Source organism: Tinamus guttatus, unplaced genomic scaffold, assembly GCF_059628265.1.
Source record: "Tinamus guttatus ecotype Peru unplaced genomic scaffold, ASM5962826v1 Tinamus_guttatus_pri_ptg000240l, whole genome shotgun sequence".
Lineage (NCBI taxonomy): Eukaryota > Metazoa > Chordata > Aves > Tinamiformes > Tinamidae > Tinamus > Tinamus guttatus.
The window spans coordinates 11,416,009-11,428,821 of record NW_028288774.1 but is presented as its reverse complement, the minus strand read 5'-3'; the positions used below and the strand labels follow the sequence as shown (position 1 = coordinate 11,428,821).

Here is a 12,813-nt window from a genome sequence, read left to right as displayed (position 1 = left end):
GCTGCGTCTGAGACGTGTGCGCTAGCACTTTCTGAGTGAGGAAAGACTGAGTAATTCTCAGTTGATGTTGCTGTGAAGTTCCTGCCTAAATAACTGCTGTAAAAGCTACAGGGAATGTTTCTGTTCCATCTTAACCTAATTCGGTCCATCTGTTCCTTGTCCTTAATAGGAACCTTCTCCAAAAGAGCCTAATGCAAAGGAACTGATGATGTTTCACTGTTCTTTCTTCCTCTTTAAAGGAGGCTGCTGGCCTTTCACCATAGATGTGCTTTCTGACTAAAGAGGGAACAGACAGAGTAATAGGTCAGAAATGGGCAGATGTAGCTTGTTCTATTGACAGTTGGATTTTATGTTGTCACAGCCCAGAATGAAACATAGTGGACCTAATGACAACTGTAATTTCTCCTAGTGCAAGGACTCACAGGGTGACAGCTTCTCACTGAAACCCTGAAACTTTGTACATGGCAAATGAAATTGGACTGGCATTGAGCAATCTCGTCTCTGACAACTTGTTTTTTAATTCATTAGAGCATTTGGTCTTCTTGATTAATCATGAATTGCTTGCCCCTTTTGTAGTAGTAAAACTTACTTTTTCAAACACCTCTAAACAAATAGGGATTTTTTTTGCCTTTGCTTTTTTTTTAAATAAATTAGGGATTTCATGAAACAATACAACTCTGTTTATGAGTGCTTTGAAAAACTGCTCTCACTGTTCCGGGGTCAGTGTTGGAATCTAGGCAAGTGAGAAGTGCACTGCTTACTTGAGAAATAAGATTGGCAGCAAAATTGTGCCACAGTGTATAGTGTTGATGATAGCACTAAGCTTAATCTAAATATTGAGATTTTTACACAGAGCCCCTATGTTGGGTTTGCTGCAGCTGGAAATTTCTAGCCCAACAATAAATGGCCAGGGCTGTCAAAGCAGAATACCCAGACAAGAGTTGAGAGTCACCCTCCGCACGCTGAAGACAAGAACACCTTAGGCAAAATCTAACCTTACAGAGAAATGTCCCCATTCATAAAGCTATTAACTGTAATATGTGCTATCAGTTTTAATGTCTTTTCTGTAAGAGAGAAAGTGCATTGAGCTTGACAGAGAAGTAAACCAGCTAGAAGGCACTTTAAAATTGTGCTGTTTGACCGAACCATTAATAGCTCTGTTTGGCAGAACACTATTAAAGCGCCTTCCAAGGTCAGTTAGACTAGAGCATTTCTCTCTGTGATACCCTAATTGGCATGCCCTCCAACTATTAACAAATCACTCTCACGTGCCCAGTGGTGCTGCTTGCCTAAAATATTAAAAAAGCTGGAAGCATGAAATCAGTAATAGAAATATGAAGAGCAGATTCTGATAGCTGGATTGGCATGGTCAGAGATTTTGCAGTGAGATCCCTGAGACTGTGTGGCTAATGCAATAGCCACAAAAAGTAGCAAAAAGTATATCTTGGTCTGGCCGTGAGAGCAGTGCATGCTGGCAATAGGAATACTGAATAAATACAGGATAAATGCTGTTTTGTCTTTTAAGGAGCGATCTAAGAGCAATTTTCTGTTCTCTTCTTGCCCCTGCTCCAGATCCGTGGGACTCTGAAGAGCTGGACCAAGCTGTGGTGTGTTCTGAAACCAGGAGTGCTGCTGATTTATAAAACACCAAAGATTGGACAGTGGGTTGGGACAATCTTGCTCCATTCTTGTGAGCTGATTGAGAGACCCTCCAAAAAGGACGGCTTCTGTTTTAAGCTGTTTCATCCTTTGGATCAATCCATCTGGGCTGTCAAGGTAACAACCCTGATGACCTGAACAACTTCTGTTTGGGCACCAGTGTCTCTGAGCAGTGAGAAATGCAGGTAGGAAGAAGCTGCTTTTCAAACAGGCTGCAGTGATTTGCCTTGGGTGGCTCTGTGTGAGCTGGATTTTGTCTGGCAAAGCTTATTAACTTCAGTGCAGCACCACACAAGCACTGCTATTCTGCTTTGCTGCTCTGCAGTGAACTGGCGTCATCCCTTGAATTTGCAGGGATCCTGAACTGGTGGGATCTTGCAGGACTGCAGGGTTGGGAAAGTGGTGCAGAGATTTTTGAGGGTGTTTGTACTATCTAGGTTTGCAGTTACTCAAATGTTCTTAGTGACGGTAAGTTGACTGCATGAAAAGATTGGGGACTCTAAAGTTTGGTCATGGTGTGACATCAAAGGAGCATCATGCGTCGTGATTAGTTAGACAACTGTATTGTTCTTGGTGTATAAATTCATGCATAAATTGAAGAAAGACATGTCTGTGTAGAAAAAAATGATCCACAGCTAGGAGCTTTATCAAGCCCTGGCCTAGATGTGCTAATAGGAGATGAGGAGTTGATGCAATTAACTGACTTTCCAGAAAAAAAAAAAAAACATATACAAAGCTGTAAATGCTTTCGACAGCGCTGGAAGATGGTTGGCAGAGTGACAAAAGTCAGATGAATGATCTAACCAAGGCTTGTTTTTGTCAATGTCTCTGAGATTTGGGTTGGTTGGTGATGGACTGGAATTCATTGGTCTGCCCAAGCCTTGGCTTGGCTCTGCCACGAAGGAGTGACTTTGGACAGGTTGTCCAATCTATCCTGTCTTAATTTTAGGTGTTTTGAAACTGAAATAGCAAGGCTTTCTGTCCCTCGTTTCGAGTCCTTGTTCTAACCGTTGTTGCTCAGAGGCTGAGACTATCTCTTGCTTAATGCACAGTAGCTCCAACAGTGACCTCTGGATCTCCCCGCAGCACAAATTATTAGTAGTTTCTCACATCTCTTAAATAACTCCCTCCAAATTTTGAAGAGCTGTGTTTCTTTTTTTCCCTTAAGAATTGGCAAAAGTAGAAGTTACCTAATGTTTATGAGCAGAGAGGAAGACCTCCGTACCTCTTGACAAGCACTGAATGCAACTTCTGTTGGATCCCCCGACGAGACAGTGCTTAACTGCTCTTGAACTTTGTCTCCCCATTAAAAACAGCAACTCTGCCAAGTTATTGCAGATATAAATTCTCCAGGAAATATCACCAGAGTATACAAGGCATTGCAGGTTATTGCCTTGCTGCAAGGTGGTCAGCAGAATAAGTGTGCCTAGAAAAATTCATGTGAGAGGGGTGATGGCATTGTCACCGCTACCAAAATGTCAGGTGAAGTGGAGGAGATCAAGCAGCCTTACTCCTACTCATCCTGCTGAAACAGTATAGAAAGTCTTGATTTTGAGTATGGTAGAAGGAGATAATTAAAATAAACCTCAGCAGTCCAGGGTAAGAGCTGTTGTTTTCTGACAGTTGCTTAGCTCTAGTCTGTGCCTAGGTGCATTGTTTTTGCCTTATGCTATTTATATAGGTTTGGCTGTCACTTTCCTTCTTACTCAATTTTAAGAGTCGTAATGCTTATCTTTTATTCAGAGCCTATGCCCAAGAAATTTGTCAATCATTTGCAATCCATCAACCAGAAATTTGTTCTGACATGACAGGTCAACTGAATTCTTCTGGGAAGCACAGTAGGAAAGACAGTGAAAAAACAGTATCATTTAGAGATCTGAAGTGTTGCAAGATACCAGAACTCGGTATGAGTCATCCAAAAGAAAGAGTTTTTATCAATATGTGTTATATGTGTGTGTATCTCATTCCTGTGTCTCTTGAGAAAATATATGACAGAAACAGGAATTAAATATGAAAGGAATGTATCTTCGAAAGTGTTTGTGTACTAGAGAAGGTCCCAAGAGATTAGAGTTTTAAAGTCAAAATAATATTCTGAGTCTTTTGAGATGGATGTTTGGAAAGCAGTGTTTGAGCAGCATGAGTTTCAGGATGTTTCCTGAAACCTGAATTCAGGTTGGATTGCTGTGCATGATAGATGCTTTCAGCCCCAAGGTGAACACCAAAATACACATCAAGAAATCCACTGGCGAATGGCCTGATGTCAAAGAAGCTGTCAGCACTCTGACAGCAGTTTAAGGCTGAAGCTGCTAAAAGTACAGATTCATTTTATGTCATTTCATGGCCTTCCTTTAAAACAACTGAAGCAGAATTGACTGACTTGTCTAAACTTGTTTTGTATTACTCTGCAAAGAAGAAGGCCAGTTTCTCATGAATTATAGATTAGCTTGAACTCAAACTATAAGCCCAAGTTTCTGTCCCATCATGACAGAAGTAAGATCTTGCTAAATAATTTTCACTTCTGGCTTCTGGGATTTCCAAGGATTGTCTAGCCTAGGGCTGATGATCTGATTTGGACTCACATTAGAGGCCTCAGGCTCATGAGTGCCCTGTTGTTGTTAGCCCAGGTTCTCTGGCAAATGTCTGGAATTAATTGCCAGGTTCAGCCGTGTACTGTGGAGCAAATGCTGTTGGCTTCAAGCATTGTCTTAAACATTTATAATCATGTGAGCCACTTTTAAATTTAGTGTGCAGTCATTGAACTGAAGTTAGAGCAGGATGAGATTTTGGGATACCTGTCAAACAGTAGGAACATAAGGTGAAAGGCCATTCCTTTGAGTTAACACCTAAACATATGCACCAAGTAGCTTTTGCTCCTATAAAGCTCTCTGCTTTAAGAGACTCTAAGAGCTGTCTTAGAAGCGTTTCCCTGGGAGGACGGAATATTTTGTTCTACACAGCGCACTCGTGGCTTCTCGAGAGTTCAGTTTTTTTTGCATATACATCCTGCCTCATGGTGCATATGAATTAGACCTTTTCCCTTTTTGCTCTGCTCAGGCCTTTGAAAACACGAGGCCAAACCCACCAAAATCTCAGAATGGGTCACCAGCACAGGCAGCCATCAGAAAAGCTTCCCTGCGTGCCCCGAAAGCTGCCTCAGGGACACCTTGTCCATCGTGTGAGGGCAGCTTCTTCCACACCGCTTCTGAGAAGACACATTCTATGGGGGTGATGGCAGGAGACCACGTAACCCAGCAGTTACTGTGCGGGTGGGGACAGCCACCCTTCTGCTCTACAGAGGGGGTGTACAGCTGTTGGATGGCTTCACTTGCCCTGCTGCCCCAAATATCATCTTGGAATAGGTCATATTTCTGTTGGAGCTGAATGTTGTGGTGTGGGGATGAGCACTACTGATTGCCGTTTCTGTTGTCACAGGTTTAGAATAGCAAATGAGTCAGGGTCAGGCCTGCTGAGTCTGGGAGCATATACAATTTTAATTTTAAAGATTTCAGTGTTTTGAGTTATACCTTTAAAGAAATCAAAGGGAAGAGGTTCTAGCTATGGGACTTGTGTCACTTCTTTTATGAATGTTTTTTCCGGTCTGTGATATAACCTAGTTAATTTCTTCTTCATGCTTACAGTTATACACAGACCTGCTAACGAGAGGGATTTTTTTCCCTTTGATAAGCTTTGTTTTATGAGTCTCCAGGAGTTTCCAGTATAGTCAGCTCCATTTTTCAAAGCATAAACACCGTCTTTTTTGATAATGCCTCTGAGTCTCAAATCAAATTTAAAGGCAGGAATGATCCAAAGATGTTTCTTTATTAGCTGTACTGTCTAGAGGCTGCAGCTGAGCTTGAGGTCCCGCTGTAGCAGGGATAACGTTTGCCTTTAGTGGGAGAGTCGTTGTCTTGAAGGTCTTAGACTTCAAACGGGCAGGAGGCTCACAGGCTGGGAGGTGGACAGCATTATTATCTCCACGCTGCAGATGCAGGAGCTCATCTCCTTTGCCAAGATGCTGACTTTATTTTTATGGCCTGCTTTGCTTTGCAGAGCTCTGTGGTGAACAGCTGCCTCCTTGTGTGCGCATGTCTTACTATTAAATTTGTTTCCTTGACAGAGTGGCGTGGCCACTCCTTGTGTTGATCCACATTCCCAAATGTGTCAACCCTTGCCTCCTTTTATTTTTCTTGTTGTTGTTTTTTTTTTAATGTTTTCTTTATCTGTATTATTTAGTTGTGTTTCTTTCTCCTCCAGTAGAGAAAATATCAGTCTGTGCACTGAAAACCCCGTCATAAAACGGTGTTACCTGCAGTTCTTGGGCACCTGCTCAGCTGCAAGCTCGGGCACGGAAAAATGCCAGGGAGAATGCTGCCTGATTGCATTAATGTCACTAGTAATGTCTTGAGCTGGTCAGCTCACCAGTCAAATCCCGGCTTTGCTATTAAACCTGTTAAACAGTCTTGATTTTGGGACTCCTAAGTCTCTTATGAGAGGGAAAGAGAAACATAAGTGAGTAACAAGGATCCCTGTTTCTCCTGACAGTGGAAGATGGTAGAGATGAGAAGCCAGACTCGAGACTGCTGTGTTCTCAGCAGTCCATCTTCGTGCTATAGGCACAGATGCAATTCAGTGCTTGTCCTGTGCTTGCACTCTTCATTCTTTACAAATTTTGGCTTCCTGAGTGGAACTCCAAAACAAAACCACAATTCAATTATCAGACACTTACATATGGGAACTGTTTTCAGTGGCAGTCAGGGAGTGAATTCTTATGTGAAAGGTTTATAGGGTCTGCCCCGTTACTGAAAAATATTTTGCAGATTCCTTTACTAGAAATTAGTCCTTCCTTTGAGGACAAGATGGGATGTTGTAGCAGGGCATGCTAGGAATGACACTATACTTAAAGCCCCAAAATTTCCTGACAGATTTTAAGTGCTGTGTGTGCTGTTTTCTGGAAACTAAAGGAAGCGCTCCCTTTTCTCTGGGCCAGGTGGCAATCCTACAGGTACCTAGTGGGCCCAGATACAGTGGTGACAGGCTGCAGTCCAGCAACGTGCCCAGCCTACAGCATCCTCCTTCTCCAGTGCTGCGCCTCATCTCTGCAGATACATTTAGAGGATGGAGCTTCCCCTTGCCCCCTTCCAGAAGAGCTGCCAGTGCAGTAGACCTCTCTGCGCTTGTTGCTTTTTTTCTCTGCATCACTTGGTTTTTGTGTGTGTCATTTCTAGGGCCCAAAGGGAGAAAATGTTGGTTCGATCACTCAGCCTCTTCCCAGCAGTTACTTGATCTTCAGAGCAGCCTCCGAATCGGATGGTGAGTTCTGGTCTTTATTTGCTTTGGTGGGAGTTTGGGGTTGGTCGATGTGGACTTCAGTGCTGTATGCTCCTTGCTAATTAAGAAAACGGGTTGATGAAGTAAATTGATGCATAAAAGAAAAAATGGCACCTCAAGTTGAGATGCATTTCATTAGCCAGTGTGTGAACAGTCTGAGCAGACCACAGGCACATTTCATATTCCCCACTGACTAGCCACTATTCGTGTTGGCCATGTCCATGGATGAAGGACCTAGAATTATAGCTGGAGAAAAAACACTAAGTAAGTAAATACTGGAAGATGAAAGGAGCTGCTCCCGAAACTGGGATGAGAAGAGTTTTACCTATGCCCTCATCTGGAGAGAGATTTTATAGTTTTTCTGTCAATGTCTTTCACTAGGGAGGGATCTGCTGGAGAAAAATGACATAGTAATATTGAAGGCTGTTGATAGATGTCTCTCTGCCACCAGAAGTCTCTTGTGAACTTATTGTACTGTGGTTCGCACTACAGCAGGCACAGATGGCCCTGTAATATACTGTTCTGGGAATTCACAAAATCATGGAAGGTAAATTTAGGTCAGTATTTAACAAACATGCCAGCTTGCTATGTGAAAATCTCTCTAAATGACTTTAGAAGGCCTAAAATATCAGTGATTTATAAGTAGATAAGATTAAAATCATGTTTTCATTCCAGCTGACCTTCAGAGTACATAATTTTCTTTTTTTTCTTTTTCTTTTTTTTCTTTTTTTTTTTTTCTGCAGCAAATGAAAGCAGACTGCTCATTTTAGGGACATTTTTCACCTATCCCACAACGCATACCGAGGTAGCTTGCTTGGTCTTATTCTAGATAACTTCAAGAATGCACAAATATTTTATGAAGCACAGAGAGGTTTAGAATCAGAGTCCTTCTGGCCCAGTGATTAAATTTCACTTACTTCTAGCAGCTGGAAATGGGACACCAAAGATGGTAAATAAATCTTTGACATGGCATTTAGAATAAGAGAAGATTTTCTTTATTGCAGGCTTGGCACACTGTTCATGTTGCCCCTGTGCAGAACAGGCTCTTCATGGCGACCTGTACCATCTAGGCAGGGGAAGCTGTTTCCCTTTGCAGTGAGATCATACGGAATTAAGTGGAACTTGTATAGAACCAAAGCAGCACATCTATTTCTTTGAACGTTGCTTTTGTACCTCATGGAATAATATGACTTCTGCAGCATATTTGTGCAAAGGAATACAGGATTCCACCCAAGTATCATTTGTGTAGAAAGATGCAGATTTATATAATGGTCTCTGGGGAATAAAGTGTCTTTGAGCTAGACCTGGCAAATTACAGGCATTTCAAACCCTGGTTAGACAGACAGCCCACAGAATAGATAGATAGAACAATCCCACCAAGTTCTTAGGCAAGTGAATAACTTCAATAAATGTCTATCAATCCAGATCTAAATTATTTCCTTAGAGATCCATGTAACTTGCCTTTCTGTTAACTTAGGAAATGTACAAAAGGAGCAGTGTAGTCACTGCATGCATCCAAGACAAACTACTATCTGATAAAGATTTTTTTTTCTCTTGGCATTTCAATTATCTTCTAAATGAAAATCTTCATTCTGGTAGAAGCCGAATGGTGAAACCTTAACACCAACCTAGCAAAGAGGCCTGTTGCTAAGCTTGTACTCCCTCTTTTTTTGCAGACTGTAATGGGCCAGTTATGTGGAGTAGAAAGCTTTAGTTTTGTTTGAACTAGCCTTACCCATCAAAGCTTCAAAGCTAGAAGTAGCCCCAGGAGATGTTCAGATGTAAGATGTCTCTGGCTATGATCTCTTTGTCTGGGTAATGCACCGTAGTGCTGAAAAAACCCAAAATGGACTGAATTGAGAACTTCTTTGAATATTTAAAGGTCTGTCAGAAGCTTTCCATCCAGTGAACTATTATTTGTCTTTGATATCATAAGAGCTTCAAATAGTGAGTTATTTGAATGTATTGCTACAGCCAAGATGTTTACCAAGAATTTTGGGAAGAGTGCCAAGGCCAGATAGCTCCAAGTAGAATCACTTGAGAACTTAGCGTAATTTTTATGTATTTTGTCTCCTCCCTACAGTAGGGGTTAGATAGAGATTTATTATATTTGATTTAGAGGTTTCTCAGTTCCGTCTTCTTCCCTTGATCACATTAGATTTCTATCTAGAATGCAGCTAGAACCTTTGGTTTAGGATGAAATAGCTTTTAAATGGCTTTAGCAATGCTCAAGATTCACCTGCACAGATTTGGAATGAGTAAATTATGCCTAACTAGCTGCCATCAGTTAGTCCCAAGAGGCGTCAGTGACAGCTGACAGAAATGAAGCTTTGAGAATTCTGTCTTTGGCTTTGTATTTTGCAAAAGCTTTTGATATGATATCTCACCAGAAATGCTAGCATGAAAGGTGGTTAAAATAAAAACTATTTCATTTCACAGCTAAGGTCAGTGAGCTGTGTGAGAAGCACAGCTAGAGGAGGTGGTTTGGGCATCTCTGCTCCATGGAGCAGTGTAGACAGCCTGACAAACAGTCAAACTGTTTGTGGCTGTCGCACTCTAGGATCTGTGACTTGCATCATTAGGCGTAAAGCTTATGAAGACAGGACAGAAAGAATGAAAACCGCTACTTTTAAAGAAATCTTGGACAAACTACCCTGTAGGCAGCCCAGCTACTCAAATGGTTGTAGGTGATTGTAGAGATTTATGTGTTGTGAACAGGCATCTCCTGGAGAGTGTATTTCAGTTTGTTTCATTTCTTTAAGGCACCGGGCAGCTATATAGGATGTACTTATGGTCAAGAGAGATGGGGATTTTAGATGGAAAGCACTAAGCTGGCTGACATAAATGGGGCAGGTGGGATGCGTTCCCTTGCATAATGTTAGCGTGTGTTTGTAGTATGTTCACGTCTCCTCCGGAGGTGGGATACTGTGTGAATCTGCAGCATCTCTGAGGAGGTGTCCTAACCATATTCTTCTTAACATAGCCTCCCCATGTTCATAGTGAAAAATGAACTGCCGAACATTTGGCGAATTTAACAGTAATTCATGGAGGCCTCTGAATTGCTGGGAAATATTGAGGTATAGCATATGTCACATGTTCAGTTCTGCTATCCAGGCAGCTATATCATGATCAGCAGCTACATGGCCTACTTTTTTTTCTCTCCACATGTCAGAATCCCCTTTTTCCCCTCTGCTGTGCCATCTGTGACAGCCTGTTGGCAGGATTTGAGGTCCTGACTTCTGGACAGCCTGCCGAACCACCGTCAAGCTACAGTAAATTTCACATTCACAGACCCCTGCAGCAGTCTGTTCTGTGATGTGTTTTAAAGACATCTGGAAGGTCGAATCAGCCTACAAGGCTCAACCTGTACAAAAACAGAATCTTTCTCTCAAACTAGCTTCAATAAAGAAAATCTATTTTTCCAAACCAGTGACTATGTCTGCAAATCATATTTGTGCTGATGAGAGTGTTAGAATTAGTTGCTGAAACGTGTCCCATGGGTACTGCCACCAAAGGGGTTATTGGAGGGAACTCTGTGGCAGACAAGCAAGTGTTAAAGGCTAAACAGAGGAAATGTAAACCACACTTGCATTTTGTTCCTTATGTGCATCCCCTCCTCGGGCATGCTTTAGATAGGCTCCATTGCCTGATGTGGAGGGAGTTATGCAGAAAAACTGATGGTCTGTCTTGCTGTGTTACTGTTTCTTTAGTCATTGGTAGTCACCAGACTCTTCTAACAAAACGGATACTGTGATCTAGGGAGAAATATAACGTTATCGCAGGGAGGGTCACACACAGAAGCAACAAACCAGGAGGAGGACTGCAGTTCCAAACCCAGTTCGCATTGAAGTACATCATCAAACCCAGGGATGCTGGAAAAAAATAGAGTTATCTTCTTAGGCTTATGTCTGACCCCCTTAGCCCTTTTACAGCAATTTAAAATCCATACATTTGCAACCAGATTTTACATAGCTTGGTGCATAAATTGCACTGGCAGTTAATTGAAGGATTACATCCTTGCAGCTTGACAGCCAAAATGTAACGAATCATGCACGTAGACACCCAAGTGGTACAGCAAAATGAGAAGCAGTCAGCTGAATACGATGACCTCAATGTTCAGTGACTGAAGCAAATCAGTGTCTTCCTCATCATTTGTGATTTGTGTGCACTTGAGCAAGAATTCATCGTTTCCAGGTGGCAGTCTACCTCAGGCTGATTCTTAAAAGCATCTGTCTTGTAGGTGTAAGGCAGGAAGCCGAAAGCTGGATGCCTTTAATAATTCAAGAAGAATAATGCTCCCTTAGTGATGCCTGTCTAGAGGAATGTATGGCTACTAGGCGTGAAGCTTTTGAAGTCTTAATTGGCAAGAGATTCATCCCAGCTGTTCTGTAGCTACAAGTATTCAATGGCAAAACGTGTAGTCCCCAGATGAGATTTTGGTGTGCAGAATCACGTTTGCACCCCAAGCAGATTTTACTTCCTTGGTGAGTGCTGAGGGAAGGTTGTCTGGCACTTCAGCGATCACTCATTGCAAAATGTGGCAGGTAGAGTTGGCATATCCAATTATGAGTATTCCTAGCTGCGATCATGGTGACTATAAAGAATTTTGAGAGTGGAGAGCACTACCTGATTTTTCTGTAGGCTGTTGTTGTAATTGGAGAGTTGCTTGAGGACTAAGCCATTCTCCAAGTATTCCTAGAAGGAGTTCCTTGAGCTAACCCTGGTTCAGCAGCCTAAGCAACCTTTTGGTTCTGTTTTTCCAAGGGGGAGCAGTAGAAACATTTTGTGCCGTTTGTGCCTTTTTAGTGGTTTGCTTTTGTCTGTGAAAAAAAAAAAAGTGCTTTTTTCAGCTGCAAGCGCCAGGTTTCAGCTGGGCACCAGGTACCAGCAGCGCCCTATGGAGGTGGACAGGGACATCCCTGCAGCATGGGGGGATCCTGTGTGATTCCCACTGGCCAGCGGTGCTGAAGTCCCTCTCAAAGGTCTGTCGAGACCCTGTCCAGCCTGTTGGGCCAGGTAATCTAGAGGAGGTGTGGAGCATCCATGGGATGGATGATTGGTCTTGTTGACTGCTTTTTATAAGCTTGTCTCTGCCTGTGATGGCTGTGAATGTGGTCTGTGATCCAGATGGAAAGGATCTATGCAAACGGACTATTTACATTCCAGACCATCCCAACTCAATGCAAGAGCCACAGCTCCCTCTGGGGATCCTGCCCTTGAGGTCAGCACAAAATGTTGCATGCAAAAGAGAAGGGGTCCTGCTCTAAGACTGCCTGGCTAAGGGAACACTTTGTTCCTTGCTCCCAGGTAATATAGATTTTCTTGAAGCAACAGAATTTGTGCAAAATTCTCCCAAAATAGTCACTGAGGCGAGTAGAGTAGCATACCATTTGGTATAATAAATTCTTAAAACCCTGTGGGGAATTTTGCCATAGGCTGATGGTATGTTCTTGGGTTTTCCTCCAGGATTTAAACATAAGCTTTTTTAGGGCACAGTCTGCCACAGATTATAATAAAAATCTGATAATTGATTGTAGTGTTTTACATTACAGTTTTAAAAACCTCAGACCTTCAAAACAAATGCAATTGTAATTCTTTCCCAGCTCTTTTGTTTTGCTTCCTTTATCTGAATCATATTGTGCTGCTCTTCGTCTCTTAAGAAACACAGATTCTGCTTCTCTCATCTAATTATCCTGCATACAGAAATGACTGGAGTCAACCACTCAAAATGTGGAAGTGTGAGAGTAAAGGCAGCCAATGAAGCCTTCGTGTGGACGACAATAACTATAAATGATAGCCTTTAATTACGTGACCACATTCTTTTTT

At 42.2% G+C, this 12,813-nt stretch overlaps 1 protein-coding gene across 5 annotated transcripts in view; it reads left to right on the top strand.

Moving 5' to 3' along the window:
- OSBPL5 (oxysterol binding protein like 5) overlaps positions 1-12,813 on the top strand; it is a 104,722-nt gene that overhangs the window by 68,535 nt on the left and 23,374 nt on the right. For all 5 annotated transcript variants that reach the window (XM_088525859.1, XM_088525860.1, XM_088525862.1 and 2 more), the window contains exons 6-7: positions 1,573-1,776; positions 6,885-6,969. In XM_088525859.1, coding sequence (XP_088381985.1) covers positions 1,573-1,776; positions 6,885-6,969 — 289 coding nt within the window. The remainder of the gene's footprint in view (positions 1-1,572; positions 1,777-6,884; positions 6,970-12,813) is intronic.